This window comes from Eleutherodactylus coqui, chromosome 1 (assembly GCF_035609145.1).
Source record: "Eleutherodactylus coqui strain aEleCoq1 chromosome 1, aEleCoq1.hap1, whole genome shotgun sequence".
Classification (NCBI taxonomy): domain Eukaryota; kingdom Metazoa; phylum Chordata; class Amphibia; order Anura; family Eleutherodactylidae; genus Eleutherodactylus; species Eleutherodactylus coqui.
In genome coordinates, this window is record NC_089837.1 from 103,130,560 (window position 1) to 103,154,357 (window position 23,798).

General features: G+C 45.7%; 2 protein-coding genes across 6 annotated transcripts in view; one reads left to right on the forward strand and one right to left on the reverse strand.

The window, feature by feature from the left end:
• The window catches only part of KIF1A (kinesin family member 1A), a 180,408-nt gene that overhangs the window by 106,813 nt on the left and 49,797 nt on the right, over positions 1–23,798 (reverse strand). For all 5 annotated transcript variants that reach the window (XM_066598374.1, XM_066598366.1, XM_066598357.1 and 2 more), the window contains exons 3-5: positions 12,499–12,575; positions 7,309–7,488; positions 4,412–4,477 (exon numbers count right to left, since the gene is read on the reverse strand). In XM_066598374.1, coding sequence (XP_066454471.1) covers positions 4,412–4,477; positions 7,309–7,488; positions 12,499–12,575 — 323 coding nt within the window. The remainder of the gene's footprint in view (positions 1–4,411; positions 4,478–7,308; positions 7,489–12,498; positions 12,576–23,798) is intronic.
• The window catches only part of LOC136624404 (allantoinase, mitochondrial-like), a 150,822-nt gene that overhangs the window by 12,418 nt on the left and 114,606 nt on the right, over positions 1–23,798 (forward strand). The gene's annotated exons all lie outside the window — the stretch shown is intronic.

Here is a 23,798-nt window from a genome sequence, read left to right on the forward strand (position 1 = left end):
ATCGATTCTGGTGGCGCTTTGAGCGATTCCATCAATACTCGCTCTGTGTAATAGCACAAGAGCGAGCATCACTTAGGCAAGCTGTTGGGCATTGTTTGCCCGACAGCTTATCCTGTGTAAAAGGAACATAAAATTGGGGTATGTACAATTCAAATATGCTGCGCTAAACAGGGACAAAGGGACAGCTCACAAAGATACCAGCTATACTCTGTGGTCTTATGTTCTCACATAGCATGACTCCCAAGGATTACCAGCTTATTTAGTTGGTGGTGCTTTTTTGTTAATGTAAAACAAAAAGAAAACCAAACAGTGTGTGCCAGCGGCCTCAAATGTTGTTCAAAGTCGCCAGTCCAGCCACTGCAAATTATTTGCAGGCTTTATGCAGCAAGCAGTGGGGTTTGGGGAATTCAATTGCGCTGCACCAAACAGGGACAGCTCACACAGATACAAGCTATACTCTGTGCCCTTCTGTTTTCACATATTATGACACCCAGGGATTGTGGCTTATTTAGTTAGCAGTGCTTTTTTGCTAATATAAAACAAAAGAAAACCAAACAGGGAAACGGCAAATACACACAGTGCGTGTCAGTGGCCTCAGATATTGTACTAAGTTGCCAGTCCAACCACTATGAATATTTGCAGGCCTTATGCTGCTAACTGTGGTTTTTTGAAAACTTCAAAGTTAACTGATAAGTTGCATAAAACTACACTAAAAAGTGAACCAAAATAAACCTAAAAAGAAACATAGAGAAAGCATGGGTTGGGCAGTGTCGGTAGTGGTGAGGGAGGTAGTCGAGGACAGGTGAAGTTGGCACTTCAAGCAGCTCCCAATGAAGCAACAGCCCTATTTTCTGCAGGAGGCGAGGCAAGCCCACTACCATTCCTTAGAAGTGATTCTGCCCATACATTACATCCGCAGCACATAGAACAGGTCGTAGAGTGGATGACACAGCATGCCTCAAGTACCACTACTTCCTCTTCCTCCGAGTCACAGGCACACAGAGGTAAGCCTGTACCAGTTGGCCATGAACATCCCCCCTCTTCTTCACCCTGTGCTAAATCTCCTGCACCCTCTGAACCAGTCCACATGGATCACTTTGAGGAACTGTTTGATTTATTCATTATCATTCAGATGCTGAATGAAGGTCGGTCACTTGACGCCTGTGGAATGACTTTAGATCAAAGAAGTGTGCACCGTTTTAGCCCACTTTGAGGAAGCAACTAAAGTGGTCAGTCATGATGACACACTAATCATTATGACATCTCTATTATCTGCTGCTGGAACAGACATACAGGGCTTCTGGGACAATGACGTGTTGTCACAAGAGGAGGAGATAGGGATACCAATCTCCCGAGTGTCTGGCCAGTCTGTCATTAATTAACACTGCAGGGTGGGTGGCTTTGGGCAAAAAAGTGGGGAGTCTTCTCCAACATGTTTCTTCACCCATGAAAAAAGTATAGAGGAGGAGGAAGAGGAGAGGGATAATATAGACCCAGAGTCAGGGCAGGGGGCTATGCACTGTTCCTTCCATCCATCACTAACCCCGGCTGTTCTACATGGATGGCAGGACCAGCCGAAGTACACTTTTAGGCCTGACCCCAAGGAATGGGGGCCACCACCCTTGGGCACTTTGAGGTATATGAATGCTTTTATGCTACAGTGCTTGCAGAAGGACCATTGCATAGCCCACATCAAAACATAAGATCATTACTGGTTGGCCACCCTCCTTGATCCCCACTATAAGAACAAAATGACAAGGAGAGGGACCTCAAAATGCAGCACTGTCAAGACAGACTGTTAAGCAGCTTAAGCACAGCATTCCCCATGCCCATGGGTATGCTTATGCAATAGATCGCAGCTCTGTGGCTCATGGTGGACAAGCAGGAAGCTACAGTTGCACCACCATCAGTAGCAGGAAAAGTCTACCAGAGGTGTGGCATAGTTTTTTTTTATCCTGTCGCAGCTTGTAACAAAAGCACAAGGTAGGACTGACGGTCACAATTGTAGTGACCCAGACCTTTCACTACTAAGTGTTAATACAATTCTGGGAAAGTAGTGTTATAGAACTGTTTATTACTGTGATAATTCTGTGTTGTATTTCCTGTTAAATGGGCTGAATAGATGTTTAAAGTGGAGTGGGTGCTGGGAGGACCCAAAAGTTTATAGATATCCTTGTCCCCAGGATCCTCGGATTAGAAGAGCACACTAGGTGTAGCAAGAAGTGCATACAGATGGTTAAGGCACAGCTATATACAGCCTCATCCCTGAGTCTGAAGAAGGAGATAGGTGCCAGATACAACGCTGAAGTATTCTTCCCAAGGCCCTAGTGAGCAGTATGGAACTTTTTGTGTAGGAACAGCAGTAACTCCAGCCACCAACTCTGAGCCTAGATCTATGGAAATGACCTGTATGGACAGTCATCCTGTTTGCCACCTTAAGCTTCAATAAAATTAAGTTTTGCTGTTAAACTCTTCCTGACTCTTAGAGCTCTTTTCCGCCGAGAGACCTGCACCACGCTACATTATAACACCTACCACAGGAGCAAAGACTGGCACATAAAATGAAGTCCTCTATCATTTACTGTAGTGCAGTCAAGTGTGGGTTATGAATTGTAGCCACAGTGACACAAGCTGCTTCCACTCTGGTGTGCTACATAGGCAGCACTTATCCATGATAGTCCAAGAGCATGTCAGTTCCTGGATGTACTCAGACATGGCAATGGCCCCTTTGACTTGTGGATGTCTAAGCTGAGCTAGTGGCCAGAACTTGCACAACATGCTTCAGAGGTGCTTGCCTGCCCCGCTGGTAGTGTTCCACCAGAAGAGATGTTCAGCACTGCTGAGGATGTGATAACTGACAGATGCATCTGCCTGTCCACAGACAATGTGGATCACCTGCTGTTTATGAAAATGGGCCTGGCATGGATTTCGCCTGATTATTGCACCCCCATGGCAGATTCCACTGATTAGTTAGCACGCTGGCAATTTTTATTCACATATGCCTCAGCATAGATTTATATCAAGGACCACACTGTGCCCTCCAGGTGTTGGTGGTGGTGGAACTGCTGCTCTCCTCCTGCTTCTTTCACCATGTTTCCTCCTACTTCCCCCCAAATGAAAAATATGTCAATATGGAAATTCGGAGCCCTGTCCTCAAGGTGCTGTTGCTGCTGTTGGTGGTGGAACTGCTGTTGTCTCCTCTCCTGCTTCCGCCATATATCCTTTTCCTCTTCCCAAAACAAATAATATCTACAGCTTTTTCTTGGAGAAGGTCCGTGCTTGACTGTTCTGTTCACCTGGTAGAATTTGTCCTTTGCAAACCTTAGGACATTGCATTTAAAATAAGCAGCACACCTGCTGTCTGCCTTGGTGTAATGTTTAATAACTCTACTGCTTTTCCTCGGTGGACGAGGAGGAGAAATAGGCCCATGTTCAAGTGTTGTGTTCACATGGCAGAATTTGTACTTGTAAAATTTATGACATTGCTTTTAAAATAGGCAGCATATCTGATGTGTGTAGCAAAATGTTTGGCAGCTCTACAGCTGTTCCTTGGAGCAGGCCCGTGCTTGAGTGTTGTCTTCACCTGGCAGAATTTTCCTTGTAAAATCTATTTAGTGACCCAGATTTTTACTTCCATTAACCTTAATGGTAGTCGGAATGGACTCTCCAAATACACAATAATTTTCGGGAAATGGCCCGATACCGACACAAAATAATTATTCTACTAATCACTGATCGCTATTCATATAGCACCAACATTTTCCAACAATGCTGTACACATATTGTAATTATTCTCACTGGCCCTTGATTGTATTTGGGCTTACAGTCAACTTTCATTATCTCACATACTAAGGCTAGTTGAATAGGAAGTCAACCAATCTACCAGTATGTCGGAGGAAAGCAGAGTGTCTATTTATCTATCTATCTATCTATCTATCTATCTATCTATCTATCTATCTATCTATCTATCTATCTATCTATCTATCTATCTATCTATCTATCTATCTATCTATCTATCTATCTATCTATCTCATATCTAGGCTGGCGGCCGGAAGCAATCACTGGTCCGCCCTGCAGGAATAGGGGATCGGGTGAGTATGAATAGAGGCTCCCCGGACTCCACGTTACCTAAACTATAAGAACCATAACTTAGTGTATGGTGCTTATAGTTGATGACAGATTGCCTTTAAATTAACTTGCAGTGAACTGTGGACATGCCTGCAACTTCCAGCATTCCAACAGGGTTGTTGGGAGTCCCAGAATACGAACCCCCACAGATCATAAAGATGTAGCATATTCAAGCCATATGCCATAACTTTATTGCATAGTGAAGTTATTTTAATGCTATGCAGCCTTCCTCCACAATGCTTTAGAAATATCTTATTAAATACATAGAGACTGTGACACCTACCTCCACAGAGTAAGACATGTTGTCATTTGTCGTATCACTGATCCGTGAAAAGAGATCTTCACAAAGCTGAAACACAACAGTATAAAAATGTCACTTAGCGGCTCATCGTATATAAGAAATAATATAAATATATATGATGAAACTTGTTGTCAAGATCATCAAGTCACAGTCACCAAAAGGTTAACTTTACAGACAGTGTAGGGTTAATTAATAATTCACAGACACAGAGTATATCTTGAATATTTTATAGACAGTGAGGCGTCAATGAATAATTCAGATAGTGAGGGGTTAAACAGATTAAAAGCAGAACGTTAACCCTCAGTTGGACAGTGAACCCTTAAAGGGACAACAACTTACGCTGCGTCAATTGAATGCTGCAAAAACAAGGGTGCCGCTATTTAAGTGCAACCTGTAAAAACTATAAATGTCATCTGGGCGTATAATGACCCGTAACAGCAACACATCACAGTATAATGTCACCTTAGATAACCCTACAGCAACCGCCTAACGTAGGAAGACGTAGGTGAGTGTTGCTATGACTTCATTTACTGTATAGGTGAACAGTGAATCAAATTTGAGCTTATTTATGTCAGCATCAGAGGTTCGGAGACTCCGTCACAGATTTTGTTAAAATCCCACACAACATAGCCCAGCATGCAGCGCTATTTCACCCGGAGAAATGCCGAACTGTATAACAGCAGCCAGACAAAAAAACGTAATAGTTAAAGGGGTTGTTTGGGATTTTGGACATTTTTAATTTATCCTCAGGATTAGTCATAAATAGATGAATGGCAGTGGTCCGATGCTTGAGATCACCACCAATCAGCTGATTCCTACACAGCTGTCAATACGGATAGTGCAAGAAGCAGATACTGCAATCTATATTGAAGCGGCCCAGGTTGATAGTGTAGGTGCAACGTCTATTGAATTCAACGGACAGACTTCAGTATATCCACTATAGTTTCAGCATAATATTTAGCATTAACAATGATGGCCTGTGGAGCTGTCCACTAATGGCATTAGTCATGATCAAACTCCGTGAGAGAAACAAACTAATCTTGTAGATATGATGCCTTTAAATGGCTAACAAAAATACATGACGTTATAGTGAGCTTTCAAACCTCTCAGGGGTCTTCCTCAGGCTTGTGGAACAAGCCTGAAGAAGAACCCTGAGAGGCTTGAAAGCTTGCTATAACATCATGTATTTTTGTTAGCCATTAAAAGGCATCATATCTACAAGATTACTTGGTTTCTCTTGCTGAGAACAATCACATTTTGCTCTACTGGCTAACACGGTACTAAGCTTTTTTTGTTTCAGGATCAAACGTGTTAATTGATGTACAAGGTTGGAGGCTCAGTAGCCATATGCCATAGAGAGCTGTCAGGGGAGCACTCATTCAGATGACAGCTAGTCCAACCAACCCTCCCATATGAATGAATAAGCTGCTGCCAAACATCTCTGGCAGCAGTTTATCTCCCTTGAGAAGAAAAGGATTGAGTATGTTAGAATCCAACATGCCTGACCTTTTTCTCAATATCTGCCATCAATGGAAAGTTGGGACATCCATGTACGCATTAGATGGTCAGTTGATCCTGCTGACATTGACAGGTTCAGCCAACATTTATCTAAATGTATTTGGTTCCAATCGGATGTAAATATATGTCCATTATACAATGTATCAATCAACTTATTAAAATGACAACTACTATAAGCACATTGTTTTACTAGTTTGTAAACACAAACAATTTTGGACCTTAACTTGCCACTTTCAAGCCAAAAGTCCATCTGCTAATAATAGCTGGAGCCCCATGAACTGTAACGCTAATTGAATGTTCAGCATTTGTAAAATAACATTTTTATGATATGCATAACATTTATATGACAAAGAAGCTTTAGAAATCTACATCTAAGTTAAGTTAGGGCAGCTTTACACACAGTTTTTTTTCTGTGAAAAAGCTGCAGTTTTTAATGCAATTTTTTGAACCCAAACCAGAAATGGATTCCAAATGATGGAAAATATATAAAGGAAGTACTTATACTACTTCTCTTTCCTGCTGGATCCACTCACGGCTGGCCTGAGCTATGTGCCACCCATGCAGCAGCACAGAGAGCCGGCCACTAGCTTGGGGGTGGGGGGGTTATAGGTACCACGCGAGTGTAGGCTGGTGGAGATTGTTCCCCTTATGTCCGTCTGACTAAGTGATTTGCTTCCACTATGCGGCAGCATCTTGTGGAGCTACATGAATCATCCTCCTCCTGGCTCTGTCTCTTCTCTGATATTCCAAGCTGCCGCTGTCAGCCTATCAGTGCCCCCACAACACAATCGCTTAGTTCTGCTATTGTATCTATGTACTAAGGTTGGTTTGTGCTGTATTAATGTACAGAGCTTGGTTCTGGAGCTGTATGTTATGAGCTTGGTTCTTGGACTATATTATATTATGAGCTTGGTTTTAGTATTGTATCTATGTACTAAGGTTGGGTTATGCTTTATTTATGTAATGAACTTGGTTTTAGGGCTGTATGTATGTTATGAGCTTGGTTCTGATACTGTATTCATTCATGGAGCTGTTCCTACTTGGTGCTATCTTGCTAATTTCTGAGCAAGAATTCAGGAAGTCTGCCTATTACTGCATTGTTTTTTTTTTTTATAACTGGTGTGTGTGTGGGGAGAGGGCACATTAAAAATCACACAGGGTGCCATGTAACCTAAGGCTGGCAGTGGATTTACTTCTGGCTTAGTGTCAAAAAACAGGCAACAAAAACTGTAGTGCCATTTTTCAAAAACATGTTGTGTGTGGAATCCCCCTAATAAATAAGGTGTTTTAGGTAGTAGAGCATTTTCTTCCTCTTGATATCGTAGTTCTGCATATCTAGAGAAGTATTATGGTGTTATTACCTGGGGTATGATTCCTTGTTGGCTTGGTTCTTGTCTGCCCATCATGGTATAAGATTTACCAGCTCCAGTCTGTCCATAGGCGAAGATGCACACATTGTATCCTTCAAAGGCATGAAGCAACATCTCCTCCCCAATGTCACGGTAGACTTGTTGTTGTCCAGCGTACTGACTGTCCTCATCCTGCATATGAGATGATGCCATAGTTCTAGTTCATATTTCATATAACAGTTTATATATTTGATACATTACTTTAATTGGACTACCCAATTAACAGTGCCCTTTCCATCTTTGCACTCTCCATCTCTGTTCTCTCTATCTCCGCCTATCCATCTCTGCCCTCTCCAACTGTTCCCTGTCCATATCTGCCCTCTCCATCTGTTCCCTGTCCATCTCTGCCTCTCCATCTCTGCCCTGTCCATAGTTTTCCTGTTCATCTCCTCCCTCTCCATCTTTTCCCTCTCCCTCTCTCCACTGTTCACCTCTGCTCGCTCTATCTGCTCTATCTCTACCCGCTCTATCTCTACCCGCTCCATCTCTGCCCGCTCCAGCTCTGCCCGCTCCAGCTCTGCCCGCTCCAGCTCTGCCCGCTCCATCTCTGCCCTCTCCATCTTTGCCCTCTCCATCTTTGCCCTCTCCATCTTTGCCCTCTCCATCTCTGCCCTCTCCATCTCTGCCCTCTCCATCTCTGCCCTCTCCATATCTGCCCTCTCCATATCTGCCCTCTCCATATCTGCCCTCTCCATATCTGCCCTCTCCATCGTTTCCCTGTTCATCTCTACCCTGTTCATCTCTGCCTTCTCCATCTCTGCCTTCTCCATCTCTGCCTTCTCCATCTCTGCCTTCTCCATCTCTGCCCTCTCCATCTCTGCCCTCTCCATCTCTGCCCTCTCCATCTCTGCCCTCTCCATCTCTGCCTTCTCCATCTCTGCCTTCTCCATCTCTGCCTTCTCCATCTCTGCCCTCTCCATCTCTGCCCTCTCCATCTCTGCCCTCTCCATCTCTGCCCTCTCCATCTCTGCCTTCTCCATCTCTGCCTTCTCCATCTCTGCCCTCTCCATCTCTGCCCTCTCCATCTCTGCCCTCTCCATCTCTGCCCTCCATCTTATCCCTCTCCATCCCTTTCCTTTCTATCTCTGCACTCTCCATCTCTTCCCAGTTTATCTCTGCCCGCTCTATCTTTTCCGTATCCATCTCTGCCCTCCCTGTCCCATTCTCTCCATCTCTTCCCTTTCAATCTTTTCCCTGTCTATCTCTTCCCTGTCCATCTCTGCCATCTCCATTGTTTTCCTGCTCATCTCTTCCCTGTTTATCTCTTCCCTGTTTATCTCTTCCCTGTTTATCTCTTCCCTGTTTATCTCTTCCCTGTTTATCTCTTCCCTGTTCATCTCTTCCCTGTTTATCTCTTCCCTGTTTATCTCTTCCCTGTTCATCTCTTTCCTGTTCATCTCTTCCCTGTTCATCTCTTCCCTGTTCATCTCTTCCCTGTTCATCTCTTACTTGTTCATCTCTTACTTGCTCCTCTCTTCCCTGTTCATCTCTTCCCTGTTAATCTCTTACCTGTTCATCTTTTACCTGTTCATCTCTGTGCTCTCCATCTCTGCCCTCCATCTTATCCCTTTCCATCTCTTTTCTGTCTCTTTTCTTTCTCTGCCCTCACCATCTCTGCACTCTCCATCTCTTCCCTGTTCATCTTTGTCCTCTCCATCTCTGCTCTCTCCATCTCTGCCTTCTCCATCTCTGCCCTCCATCTTTTCCCTCTCCATCTCTGCACTCTCCATCTCTTCCCAGTTCATCTCTGCCCGCTCTATCTTTTCCCTGTCCATCTCTGCCCTCCCTATCCCATTCTCTCCATCTCTTCCCTTTCAATCGTTTCCCTGTCTATCTCTTCCCTGTCCATCTCTGCCCTCTCCATTGTTTTCCTGCTCATCTCTTCCCTGTTTATCTCTTACCTGTTCATCTCTTACCTGTTTATCTCTTCCCTGTTCATCCCTTCCCTGTTTATCTCTTCCTTGTGGATCTCTTACTTGTTCATCTCTTACCTGTTCATCTCTTACCTGTTCATCTCTTCCCTGTTTATCTCTTCCCTGTTTATCTCTTCCCTGTTCATCCCTTCCCTGTTTATCTCTTCCTTGTTGATCTCTTACTTGTTCATCTCTTTCTTGTTCATCTCTTCCCTGTTCATCTCTTCCCTGTTAATCTCTTACCTGTTCATCTTTTACCTGTTCATCTCCGTGCTCTCCATCTCTGCCCTCCATCTTATCCCTTTCCATCTCTTTCCTGTCTCTTTTCTTTCTCTGCCCTCACCATCTCTGCACTCTCCATCTGTTCCATGTTCATCTCTGTCCTCTCCATCTCTGCTCTCTCCATCTCTGCCTTCTCCATCTCTGCCTTCTCCATCTCTGCCTTCTCCATCTCTGCCTTCTCCATCTCTGCCCTCTCCATCTCTGCCCTCCATCTTATCCCTTTCCATCTCTTTTCTTTCTCTGCCCTCACCATCTCTGCACTCTCCATCTCTTCCATGTTCATCTCTGTCCTCTTCATCTCTGCCCTCTCCATCTTTTCCCTGTTCATCTCTGCCCGCTCTATCTCTACGCACTCTATCTCTGCCCGCTGAATCTCTGCCCACTTTATCTCTTCCCTATCCATCTCTGCCCTCTCCATCTGTTCCCTGTCCATCTCTGCCCTCCATCTTATCCCTTTCCATCTCTTTCCTGTCTCTTTCCTTTCTCTGCCCTCTCCATCTCTGCCCTGTCCATCTCTCCCCTCACCATTTCTTCCCTATTCATCTCTGTCCTCTTCATCTCTGCCCTCTCTATCTTTTCCCTCTCCATCTCTCCCCTGTTCATCTCTGCCCGCTCTATCTCTACGCACTCTATCTCTTCCCAGTCCATCTCTGCCCTCACCATCTCTTCCCTATTTATCTCTGTCCTCTTTATCTCTGCCCTCCATCTTATCCCTTTCCATCTCTTTCCTGTCTCTTTCCTTTCTCTGCCCTCTTCATCTCTGCTTTGTCCATCTCTGCCCTCACCATTTCTTCCCTATTCATCTCTGTCCTCTTCATCTCTGCCCTCTCTATCTTTTCCCTCTCCATCTCTCCCCTGTTCATCTCTGCCCGCTCTATCTCTACGCACTCTATCTCTGCCCGCTGAATCTCTTCCCTGTCCATCTCTGCCCTCTACATTGTTTTCCTGTTCATTTCTTCCCTGTTTTTCTCTTCTCTGTTCATCTCTTCCCTGTCCATCTCTTCCCTCTCCATCTCTGCCCTCTCCATCTCTACCCTGTCCATCTCTGCCCTCACCATCTCTTCCCTATTCATTTCTGTCCTCTTCATATCTTCCCTGTCCATCTCTTCCCTCTCCATCTCTGCCCTCTCCAACTCTACCCTGTCCATCTCTGCCCTCACCATCTCTTCCCTATTCATTTCTGTCCTCTTCATATCTGCCCTCTCCATGTTTTCCCTCTCCATCCCTCCCCTGTTCATCTCTGCCCGCTCTATCTCTGCCTGCTCAATCTCTGCCCACTCCATCTCTTCCCTGTCCATCTCTGCCCTCTCCATTCTTTTCCTGTTCATCTCTTCCTTGTTTATCTTTTCCCTGTTTATCTCTTACCTGTTCATCTCTTTCCTGTCAATCTCTGCCCTCACCATCTCTGCACTCTCCATCTCTGCACCCTCTATCTGTGCCCTTACCATCTCTGCACTCTCCGTCTCTTCCCTGTTCATCTCTGCCCTCTCCATCTCTCCCCTGTTCATCTCTGCCCGCTCCATCTATACCCACTTTATCTCTGTCCACTCTATCTCTTCACTGTCCATCTCTGCCCTCTCTATCTCTGTCTGTTCCATCTCTTCCCTGTTCATCTTTTCCCTTTCCATGTCTTCCCTGTCCATCTCTGTCCTCTTCATCTCTTCCCTCTCTGTCTCTTCCCTCTCCACCTTTTCCCTGTTCATCTCTTCCCTTTCCATCTCTTCCCTCTCCATCTCTTTCCTGTCCATCTCTGCACTCTGCATCTCTTCCCTGTCCATCTCTTGCCTGTACATTTCTGCCCAATCCATCTCTTCCCTGTCCATCTCTGCCCTGTACATCTCTGCCCTCTCCATCTCTGACCTTTCCATGTGTTCCCTGTCCATCTCTGCACTTTCCATCTCTTTGCTCTCCATCTCATTTCTGATCAAAATCATAATCAAGCTTCTGTCTCCATGTTGCTATGCAGCAAGGTAAATTATTGTATGAGTCACTCCTGCAGTAACTGCTTCTCTCTAGGGCAGGGTGCCTTCAGTGTAGAACTAAATAGTTATGGTGCCTTACTTAACTCTTTGGATTCATAATTTGCGTAAAGCTCGAGATTTATCATAACCTTCCAGTGCAAGCAGTAAGAAAGCCACATGCTTGATGCATAGTCACACCAATATGACGCATAAGGTTGTATTCACATCTGGTGGTTTTAACACTTTTTTCCTTCACAGTTTTATGAAAAATTTTGACATTGCATATACACCATGGAGTTTTCCAGTGTGTTCCATAAAACAACTGTCGAATGAACAATCATTCATCCTACAGCTGTTTCCACTGGCTCTCCATACATATGATATTCGGTCAGAAGCATGGTCAGTATAACGAGCTGGAGTCGGGAGCAGAGACAGGAACATGGTCAGGAATAGCCAAAGTCAGGAGCCAGAGAATCAGGACACACTTGAAATAGCACCTTAAGCAAGAGCAAAAGATCTCAAACACAGGCATCTTCCATAGGGCCAAGGAAGCCTAATATAGCCAGAGGTACCACATGATGGTCAGGGGAGGAATTTGAAAGTATTGGCCCTTTAAGAGTACGGCTGAATGCTTGTGCACGCCCTCTGGGCCGCTGTTGGTTGGGTGCACAGACACTGGAGCCGGGCATCTGCTGAGGAGGAATTCTAGATGCACGCCACGGCTGCTAGGAGAATGAGGGTTAGGCAGATCAGTGTTATTTCATTCTATAAATTCCAGCAAAATGCCAGATTACTGACCAAAATTTGAACAGACCTCTATCATAGTTAATGGGGAGCTGTTATGGCACCATTTCATCCGTGATAAGACAGAACCGCTCAGCCAGTGGGTGCCGTTTTCCTGCTCCATACCATTGAACAATAAATCTATGTTTGTATTTCTCTGGATGTTTATTAGTCTTGTCGAGGGTTAGTTTTTTGGTACTCACGGAAGTATGGGACCAGTAGGAGTAGTCAAAACTGAAGCTTTTCGGAGTTTCTTTTGGCTGCTTTGGGTTGACAATTGCTGTAAAGAAGATGAAATTAGGACTTTAGCAGGAATATTTTGTAAAAATTGAGACATATATAACAGCATAGCATTCAACTATCGAGTCACATAATGGATACATTTGACACTGCTGGGCCCTGCGGGTGTACATGAAGCTCATAAGGTCCATTACAAAGATTAAAGTGGGGCTACTTTTTTTGCCTTCCTCTGGATCAACATTGGGGGGTAATAGGCTGAACTGGATGGACATATATGTTTTTTCGGCCTTACATACTATGTTACTTTCTGCGGGTAGTTAATGCTACCATACTCCTAACCACCTACTAGTAATGGATTAGCCCTACTTGCACAAATTGTTGGGAATTAAATTACGCTAAGTAGGAGAAAATTTTTTTTTTGCACCCAGGAAATAAACACTAGTTTTGTGTTACCTAGGCAACAAGTAACTTTTAATGTGCTTTTATGGAGACAGAATTTTGGTTTTGTACCAACTGAGCAGCTTTTTTTTTGCTTGCTCTACAAGGTAAATCCTTTATAACATATCACCGCACACATCACACCCAATTGTGGCGGTTGACAAACAGACGTGTTGTTTCGTGTGGCGCATACGTTTTTGCAAGTCTGAAGCTGCCTTAAAAACTGAAGTATACTTTCTGTTGTTCACAAGAGACAATCAAAGTATGGCATCTGCAATGGTTTTTCCCATGGCCTCAAAATGACACATGCGCAATAACATGCTTGTTTACAATCTGCCACGATTCGGTGTGATGCATGCAGTGATATGGTACATAGGATATAGGATATAGGACCAACTGGAAGAACAGCTCAGTTGGTACATAACCAAAGTTATGACTTAATAAAAGCACATTACCAGTGAGGCTGGGGTCACACGGGTTGTATTCTCGGCGTAAATCTCGCGTCTTTGCCGTCATGAAAGATTTCCGCTGGAAAAGTGCAGCTTCAAAACCCCCTGGCACTTAGCCGTGGGTTTTGGAGTGGCTTTGCCACATGCTTTTCTGTTGCGACCGGCTCTGCCATAGAGGAGAGCACGGCCGCAGCAGCAGAAAACAAAAAGAATGGATATGCTGCGTCCCAGGAATCCGCACCACAGCGCCGAACATTGATTTTCATTGATCCATTCACACTTGCGTTTAATACGCATGTAAAAAAGAACACAGCATATTGTACCACGTATTACACGTGATAGAGCCTTATTTTTCTCTACGGGCACATAATAAACGCTTTACACAGCGATTATACGTGCCGCTGCGAAGCAACAGAGCGGGAAATTTAAAAAAAAAGGTAACCAGGAAGACTGCAGATGACAGTGTGTCATGCAAAGTAAAAATCACTGCCATACACAGCGATAGGCTGATTCAAACTGCGCTAAAAAGCTGCGAATGACTTATTTTATGCAAACAAGAATAAGGGGAGAATAAGGGAAAATGATCACTGCTTGTATTACATGATAGGAATTTTTCTGAAGAAAAAACCTTTTTCTAGCCACAAACCTACAATTTAAAGCTACTGATATTTTCTAAATGTTTGCAAACATAAGACGTCAGGAAGTAAGGCCGGCTTTACACGGGCGATAAAATTGTGTGAGTTTTGTGCGTTTTGAGACGCGCAAATCTTGCACAAATATGAGCCCCATTCATTTGAATGGGTTCATACACACAAGCGATGTTTTCCTGCTTGGCACCGTGAGGCGATATGGCTACATGATCTCACTTTGCAGCCCTATTGTTTTCAATGGGGCAAACGCCAGCAGCGGCGGCCCCATTGAAAACAATGGCACATCTCTGCAATGCTCTGCTGCAACTGTGACAGCTGCGATGGAGGTTCCCTTCACCCCCTAAGTGATGCTAAGCTGTTTTCACATGAAAACACCTTGGATCCCTTAGTATTTCACATGGTGGGAAGCGCAATATGAGGATGGGGTTTACGGCCCCATATTGTGCTCACCCTGTTTGAAGTTAGCCTAAGGGCTCCTTCACACTGGTGAGAGAATTGTGCAATTTTCTCACAATGCGAGAGTGAGTGAAAACGCATGATAATGAAACAAATGATTTTCAATGCTTTCATTCTCATTTGCGATGTTTTCACTCCTGCGATGCTGCATGAAAAAAAAAAATCGCATCTCCTTTCCTTTTGCAATACCGCCCATTGTTTTCAATGGGGCTGGCGTCAGCAGCACCAGGCCCATTCAAAACAATAGGAGAACATCGCGCTCCCCTGCCACAGCTGTAGCAGCTGCGCTGGGGAATTCCTTCAGCCCGCGAGGAATTCCTTCAGAAATGTCGGGGAAATCCCTTCAGCTTCGGTGAAGAGATTCCCTGCAGGGATGACGGGATTCCCCGCAGGGATGAAGGGATTCTCTGCAGTGATGCAAGGCTGTTTTTACATGAAAAAGCCTCGCATCTAAGGGTTTCACATGGATTGTGAGGGTGATATCGGGTCGTGAATCATGGCCCGATATTGCCCTCACCGGAGTGAAGCAGCCCTAAAGGTTACAACCTGGGAACAAAAACTCTGTTAGTCCAGTTTCACATCTGCGATGGAACCTTTTGTTGCAGATTCAGCTCAAAATACCTGAAAAAAAAGTGCTGCATGCACTACACGTTTCCGGGGTTGAAACGCGGAGCCATTTTTTATCTTTGTTCACAATAAAAGTTTTTTTCTAGAGTGAAGTGGCCTGATATTTGTCAGCTGCAGTTCGGCGGTGCCTATATTAGCTCGTTCTTCTTTATCGTATCTATATATGAAGTAGTAAAACGGCAGAATACACGGCTAGGAACTAGCTTTTTCCATGATTTTACTGTGTCCCACAGATGCTGGAAAAGCATTTAAAAGCAACTTTCTAATGTCTGCTGTAAGTAAAGTATAGCAGCTCGCTCTTCTAGCAGCAAAGAGCAAAAACTTATCTGTATGAATGTTTTTCAACCCTCATATAGAATACTTTCAAATAGATCAATGGGCAATGAGGTTCCCCTAAAAAAGGAAAAATGAGTGAAATGCTTTCATTTTTAGCTTTGTAAAGCATAGCTCTGTCCAAGTCTCCCAAGTAAAATACCAATTTATCAATTGATGTTTCATTGCTGGTTGCTAGGGTACTGACGTATAAACAGACGTTCAATCAGGTCAGCGTAGCTCTTAAAGCTTGCCATCCTCAGGAAGCCTGTTCTCCCACGCTGTGCCTGTCCTGCCTGCTGTTCCCTGTGTCCCCTCGCCACTACCATCATCATCCTCATCATAGAAGCAGAAACCAAAAAGTGACAACAGCACTCATAATACATTTACTATCAGAAGCATACATACCTATAATAAATACTCTAACCACATTAAATAATGCAAGGTTCTTGGTATATAATTTGATCAAATCACATTGGTCCATCTACCAACATCCAGGTGACCAAGCTTTCAGATGGGTCCTAATGCTAATACCAGGTGGTTTAATCTTAACTTGGGAAAGATGGGTACTAGAAATGAGCGAACTTACTCGTTTAGGGCGTTTTTGCACTCGAGCACCGCTTTTTCCGAGTAACCAACTACTCGGGCAAAAAGATTCGGGGGGCGCCAGGGGTGAGCTGGGGGTTGCAGAGTGGAGTGGGCGGGGAGGAGAGAGAGAGTTCCCCCCTGTTCCTCACTGCTACCCCCCGCTCCACCACGCCGCCCTCCACCCCCCGAATCTTTTCGTCCGAGTAGTCAGTGCTCGAGTGCAAAAACGCCCTAAACAAGTAAGTTCGCTCATCTCTAATGGGTACCTACCTTTAAAAATGCTCCTTTCTTGGGACTAAGCCCAAATCTTCATCATCATTCTTCTATATCACTCGGTCACATTTCTATAAGGTTTTGATCTGGTTTCTATAATTTTTTTAGGGGGTCTGTACATATAAAAGTGGAATGGTCTGGAGGGGTCTGGTAAAGGGTTTGTAAACAGGGGAGTTCTGGCCTGAGGCTTATATACAGAACTGGGGTCTAAATATCGGGGGATCCGGTGTGGAGGCTATATTTAATGTTAGAAGGTCTTGTGTCTAGTTTGTATCCATTTTATGGTCTACTGAAGGGGGGAATATATACTCTTTAATATGCCATCAGTTGGGGCATGTGTAATAGAAATGGGCAGGCATAAAGAAAAAATATATTTCCCTCTTCTGAACAGAAGCTAGGACAGATCCGTCATGCAGCGGACACTGATGTGATGGCACTCAACAGACCCTATAAAATTATAATGGGGTACATCAGGTTTTCCCCTTGGTTTCTGTCGTTTTGACGGGGAAGCACAGCACTGCATGTTGTTCTACTTGTCAAATATGAAGAAACTGGTGACAGAGGCTTTAAAAGGAGCCCCTAATGGCAGTGCAAAAATAGCGTCCAGGCCCCTCTTGCACTCTTTTATTGAATTCGACACCACCACATCCTCAGACAGAGAGTTCCAAAGTCTCACTGCTCTTACTGTAAAGAACCCTCTTCTATGTAGATAAACAATAATTGCTTGCAACCATGGAATGAAGCAGAAAACGGCACAGTTTTAAGCAGCCATTGTACCCATACAGTTTTGTACACTATTATTATAACAGGGCTCCTTAAACAGATTGTATGGAATGGACTACACTAGGCATTTTCATCATTTCATCTATTGAAGCCAAAATCCTATGGCTGTGCTCCACTACCAGGACAATGGCTATACAGCAGTTACTCAGTTAGGGAAAGATTTAGTTGTACTTTACACAATGGCACAGTACATTTTAAGCTATTTACATTGAAGACAATATGGCTGCAGTGGTCATGTTTTGTCGATGTAATGTCACCGCTGTAGCCCTATAAACTAAGTTTGGTGGGGGGTAGTGGAGAGTTGGTCCTGGAGTAGTGAGGGATTCAACCAGTACATAAAGCTTATTTTTTTATTTGCACCGTCCTTAGCCGTTGTCCAATCTCAGACATCTACTCTGGAGAAGTCATATATGCACTTGGTCGGCCAAAACGAAAAAGCAGATAGCAGATTTTTAATTGGAAGTCCCGATATAAGTACTGCTGTTCTGCATGCAGAAGAGCGTTATCTTTGACTGCTCTTATTTGTCATATTTGTTATCGATGTAAGTCTTCTCTACTTTGTGTCAAAAAAATGTGTCTGGATGCTATTAGAAGGAAGCAGGATAACGCATGAGGTTGGGCTGCAGCGGTAAGACTGACGTACTGTTGGAGTTTATTGTGTTTAGTAATATAACTTCTCATTATTGGCCCCACTGAATTGTGCCTCACGGAATAACACAGATGGAACTCTTAAGCTCTAAAGAGGTAAAGTTGTTACATAGATAATGAGAATAATGTAACTATTTGTAATTTCTTACTATTTAATTTAACCTGTTGGCATCTGATTTACATGTTTTATCCCTGAACTGAACAGTTAGTAGTGACGGGGTTTATTCTGTGCTCATGTACCAGCTGACAGCGAGCACCCTCCACTCGCCTCCTCTGGTCAACAGTAGGGGATTATGTAGGTACAGAGGCTCCCTTTGTTCTGTCGGAAAAACAGTGCTCCGTCAGCATGTCCTGACTGATGCCAAATCCCAGTGACACCACGGAAACATAATGGAACGGAGTCAAAAGAGCGAGCCAAGGGGAACAGGAAAAAGGAACGGTCATAGTAGTATAAAGTAACATCACGACCATCAGGGTACAGGCTAAAGTCTAAATTTCCTCAAGTGTACCTTAAGCCAGGCTTTGCAGGCACAGATGCCCTCTAGTGGACCTTACAGTTACTAGAACACGGTATTTATATGACGGATTACAGATCCCTGATTAACAAATTATGCCACATTATAATAACTAGAGATGAGGGAATGTGCTCGTTTAGAACAACTACTCGAACAAGCATCCTCGGGCGAAAAGAATCGGGCGGCACCAGGGGTGAGCAGGGGAAGAGAGAGAGCTCCCCCTTGTACCCACCTCTTCTCCCCTGCTATCCCCGCTCCATCCTGCCGCCCCCCAGCGCCCCCTGAATCTTTTCACCCGAATAGGTAGTTACTCAAAAAAAGTGATGCTCGTTCGAGTAATTGCTCTAAACGAGCACGTTCGCTCATCTCTAATAATAACGTATTTAGAAAAAATCTGTAAATATGCAAAATATTACAGTAGATTTTGGAAGATTGAATTCAGAGTGCAGAGCACAGAATTACTCTAGTACCACCTTTATTTCCAAAATCATTGGACTTGGCCTATTGAGCTGCAATTCAGCAACTGGAAGAAAACTCATCTTGCGCAAGAAACTGCCCTCCACTTGTCTATTGACCTTACCTGTCAACCATGTTGCCTCTGCTCTTCATCTCTTATATATTTTGCATGCACCTAGAATCCTTAGGTTAGAGAGTAATGGGGGGCAGCTCCTTCATTACATAGAAGTGAATGCTTTCTTAGTTTGCTCTATGTAATATGCATTTTTTCAGCCGACGACTTGTAAGTTGTCTAAATGATACATATTAGCTAGAAGTTTGCCTTGATGGCCAATTTTTGATATTTGAGTCCATGTTTTTAAAGAAATATTGTGCTACTATGGTAATTGTCCATGATGCTTTACACTCGGTTATGCGAGATTTCCTCAACTGGTCCTCATTTATAATATTTAGTGTACTGCATGGCATGTGTTTATATAAAAAATAATTTCCTTTGATTTTTGGAGTGATTTGCTTTTTATGTAAACATCTAATATTTATGATTAGAGATGAGCGAGCACCAAAATGCTCGGGTGCTCGTTACTCGGGACAAAAATTTCGCGATGCTCGAGGGTTCGTTTCGAATAACGAACCCCATTGAAGTCAATGGGCGACCCGAGCATTTTTGTATATCGCCGATGCTCGCTAAGGTTTTCATTTGTGAAAATCTGGGCAATTCAAGAAAGTGATGGGAACGACACAGCAACGGATAGGGCAGGCGAGGGGCTACATGTTGGGCTGCATCTCAAGTTCCCAGGTCCCACTATTAAGCCACAATAGCGGCAAGAGTGGGCCCCCCCCTCCCAACAATTTTTACTTCTGAAAAGCCCTCATTAGCAATGCATACCTTAGCTAAGCACCACACTACCTCCAACAAAGCACAATCACTGCCTGCATGACACTCTGCTGCCACTTCTCCTGGGTTACATGCTGCCCAAGCCCGCCCCCCCCGCACGACCCAGTGTCCACAGCACACACCAAAGTGTCCCTGCGCAGCCTTCAGCTGCCCTCATGCCACGCCACACTCATGTCTATTTATAAGTGCATCTGCCATGAGGAGGAACCGCAGGCACACACTGCAGAGGGTTGGCACGGCTAGGCAGCGACCCTCTTTAAAAGGGGCAGGACGATAGCCCACAATGCTGTACAGAAGCAATGAGAAATATAATCCTGTGCCACCGCCATCAGGAGCTGCACACGTGGGCATAGCAATGGGGAACCTATGTGCCACACACTATTCATTCTGTCAAGGTGTCTGCATGCCCCAGTCAGACTCCGGTTTTTTATAAATAGTCACAGGCAGGTACAACTCCGCAATGGGAATTCCGTGTGCACCCACAGCATGGGTGGCTCCCTGGAACCCACCCGCTGTACATAAATGTATCCCATTGCAGTGCCCTGGACAGCAGAGCTAACGTCAGATTAAATGCAGGTGGGCTTCGGCCCAAACTGCATGCCCCAGTCAGGCTCGAGTTTTTTATCAGTATACACAGGCACGTACATCTCCCTAATGGGAAGTCCATGTGGACCGACAGCATGGGTGGGTCCCAGGAAGCCACTGGCGGTACATAAATATATCCCATTGCAGTGCCCAGCACAGCTGATGTAACATCAGCTTTAATGCAGGTGGGCAAAAAATTAATTGGATTACACTGTAGGCGAGGGCCCAAAAAAATTGGTGTACCAACAGTACTAAAGTACCTCAGAAAAATTGCCCATGCCCAACCAAGAGGGCAGGTGAAACCCATTAATCGCTTTGGTTAATGTGGCTTAATTGGTAACTAGGCCTGGAGGCAGCCCAGTTAAAATAAAAATTGGTTCAGGTGAAAGTTTCAACGCTTTAATGAGCATTGAAACGTATAAAAATTGTTTACAAAAATTATATAACTGAGCCTTGTGGGCCTAAGAAAAATTGCCCGTTCGGCGTGATTACGTGAGGTTTTAGGAGGAGGAGGATGAATAGAATACACAGATTGATGAAGCAAAAAGGTCCCCGTTTTTGATGGGGATACAGAACGATGCTTCCATCCGCGGGTGCAGCCTACGTATTGCTTAGGTATCGCTGCTGTCCGCTGGTGGAGAAGAGAAGTCTGGGGAAATCCAGGCTTTGTTCATCTTGATGAGTGTAAGCCTGTCGGCACTGTCGGTTGACAGGCGGGTACGCTTATCCGTGATGATTCCCCCAGCCGCACTAAACACCCTCTCTGACAAGACGCTAGCCGCAGGACAAGCAAGCACCTCCAGGGCATACAGCGCGAGTTCAGGCCACGTGTCCAGCTTCGACACCCAGTAGTTGTAGGGGGCAGAGGCATCACCGAGGACGGTCGTGCGATTGGCTACGTACTCCCTCACCATCCTTTTACCGTGCTCCCGCCAACTCAGCCTTGACTGGGGAGCAGTGACACAGTCTTGCTGGGGAGCCATAAAGCTGGCAAAGGCCTTGGAGAATGTTCCCCTGCCTGCGCTGTACATGCTGCCTGATCTCTGCGCTTCCCCTGCTACCTGGCCCTCGGAACTGCACCTTCTGCCACTAGCGCTGTCGGATGGGAATGTTACCATCAGTTTGTCCGCCAGGGTCCTGTGGTATAGCATCACTCTCGAACCCTTTTCCTCTTCGGGTATGAGAGTGGAAAGGTTCTCCTTATACCGTGGGTTGAGTAGTGTGTACACCCAGTAATCCGTAGTGGCCAGAATGCGTGTAACGCGAGGGTCTCGAGAAAGGCATCCTAACATGAAGTCAGCCATGTGTGCCAGGGTGCCTGTACGCAACACATGGCTGTCCTCACTAGGAAGATCACTTTCAGGATCCTCCTCCTCCTCCTCCTCCTCCTCCTCCTCAGGCCATACACGCTGAAAGGATGACAGGCAAGCAGCATGGGTACCCTCAGCAGTGGCCAAGCTGTCTCTTCCCCCTCCTCCTCATGCTCCTCCCCCTCCTCCTCAACGCGCTGAGATATAGACATGAGGGTGCTCTGACTATCCAGCGACATACTGTCTTCCCCCGCCTCCGTTTCCGAGTGCAAAGCGTCTGCCTTTATGCTTTGCAGGGAACTTCTCAAGAGGCATAGCAGAGGAATGGTGATGCTAATGATTGCAGCATCCCCGCTCACCATCTGGGTAGACTCCTCAAAGTTTCCAAGGACCTGGCAGATGGCTACCAACCAGGCCCACTCTTCTGTAACGAATTGAGGAGGCTGACTCCCACTACGCCGCCCATGTTGGAGTTGGTATTCCACTATAGCTCTACGCTGCTCATAGAGTCTGGCCAACATGTGGAGCGTAGAGTTCCACCGTGTGGGCACGTCGCACAGCAGTCGGTGCACTGGCAGATTAAACTGATGTTGCAGGGTCCGCAGGGTGGCAGCGTCCGTGTTGGACTTGCGGAAATGTGCGCTGAGCCGGCGCACCTTTCTGAGCAGGCATGACAAGTGTGGGTAGCTTTTCAGAAAGAGCTGAACCACCAAATTAAAGACATGGGCCAGGCATGGCACGTGCGTGAGGCTGCCGAGCTGCAGAGCCGCCACCAGGTTACGGCCGTTGTCACACACGACCATGCCCGGTTGGAGGCTCAGCGGCGAAAGCCAGCGGTCGGTCTGCTCTGTCAGACCCTGCAGCAGTTCGTGGGCCGTGTGCCTCTTCTCTCCTAAGCTGAGTAGTTTCAGCACGGCCTGCTGACGCTTGCCCACCGCTGTGCTGCCACGCCGCGTGACACCGACTGCTGGCGACGTGCTGCTGCTGCTGACACATCTTGATTGCGAGACAGAGGTTGCGTTGGAGGAGGAGGAGGAGGAGGGTGGTTTAGTGGAGGAAGCATACACCGCCGCAGATACCAGCACCAAGCTGGGGCCCGCAATTCTGGGGGTGGGTAGGACGTGAGCGGTCCCAGGCTCTGACTCTGTCCCAGCCTACACTAAATTCACCCAATGTGCCGTCAGGGAGATAAAGTGGCCCTGCCCGCCTGTGCTTGTCCATGTGTCCGTTGTTAAGTGGACCTTGGCAGTAACCGCATCGGTGAGGGCGCGTACAATGTTGCGGGAGACGTGGTTGTGCAGGGCTGGGACGGCACATCGGGAAAAGTAGTGGCGACTGGGAACCGAGTAGCGCGGGGCCGCCACCGCCATCATGCTTTTGAAAGCCTCCGTTTCCACAAGCCTATACGGCAGCATCTCCAGGCTGATCAATTTGGCTATGTGCACGTTTAACGCTTGAGCGTGCGGGTGCGTGGCGGCGTACTTGCGCTTGCGCTCAAACAGTTGCGCTAGCGACGTCTGGACGCTGCGCTGAGAGACATTGCTGGATGGGGCCGAGGACAGCGGAGGTGAGTGTAACACTTAGCTGGCTGCGTATGAATTAGGACAACTACCCCCAGCAGAGACCCAGTACACTGAGGACGGTCACAGGCAGCCCAAATAGATTTTTTTTCCCAAATGTTTTTGGAAAGGCCCACTGCCTATATACACTAAATATGTCTTCTGTCCCTGCCTCACCACTACTGGCCCTGGACTATGTAAAATTACTGCAGACTGTTTCACTGTGGACAGGAATACAGCGGTGATGTAACAGGCAACACAGAGCCAGGAAAGAATTTTGTGCAAGCCTGCTGTAACACTTAGCTGGCTGCGTATGAATTAGGACAACTACCCCCAGCAGAGACCCAGTACACTGAGGACGGTCACAGGCAGCCCAAATAGATTTTTTTTCCCAAATGTTTTTGGAAAGGCCCACTGCCTATATACACTAAATATGTCTTCTGTCCCAGCCTCACCACTACTGGCCCTGGAGTATATAAAATTACTGCAGACTGTTTCACTGTGGACAGGAATACAGCGGTGATGTAACAGGCAACACAGAGCCAGAAAAGAATTTTGCGCAAGCCTGCTGTAACACTTAGCTGGCTGCGTATGAATTAGGACAACTACCCCCAGCAGAGACCCTGTACACTGAGGACAGTCACAGGCAGCCCAAATAGATTTTTTTTCCCAAATGTTTTTGGAAAGGCCCACTGCCTATATACACTAAATATGTCTTC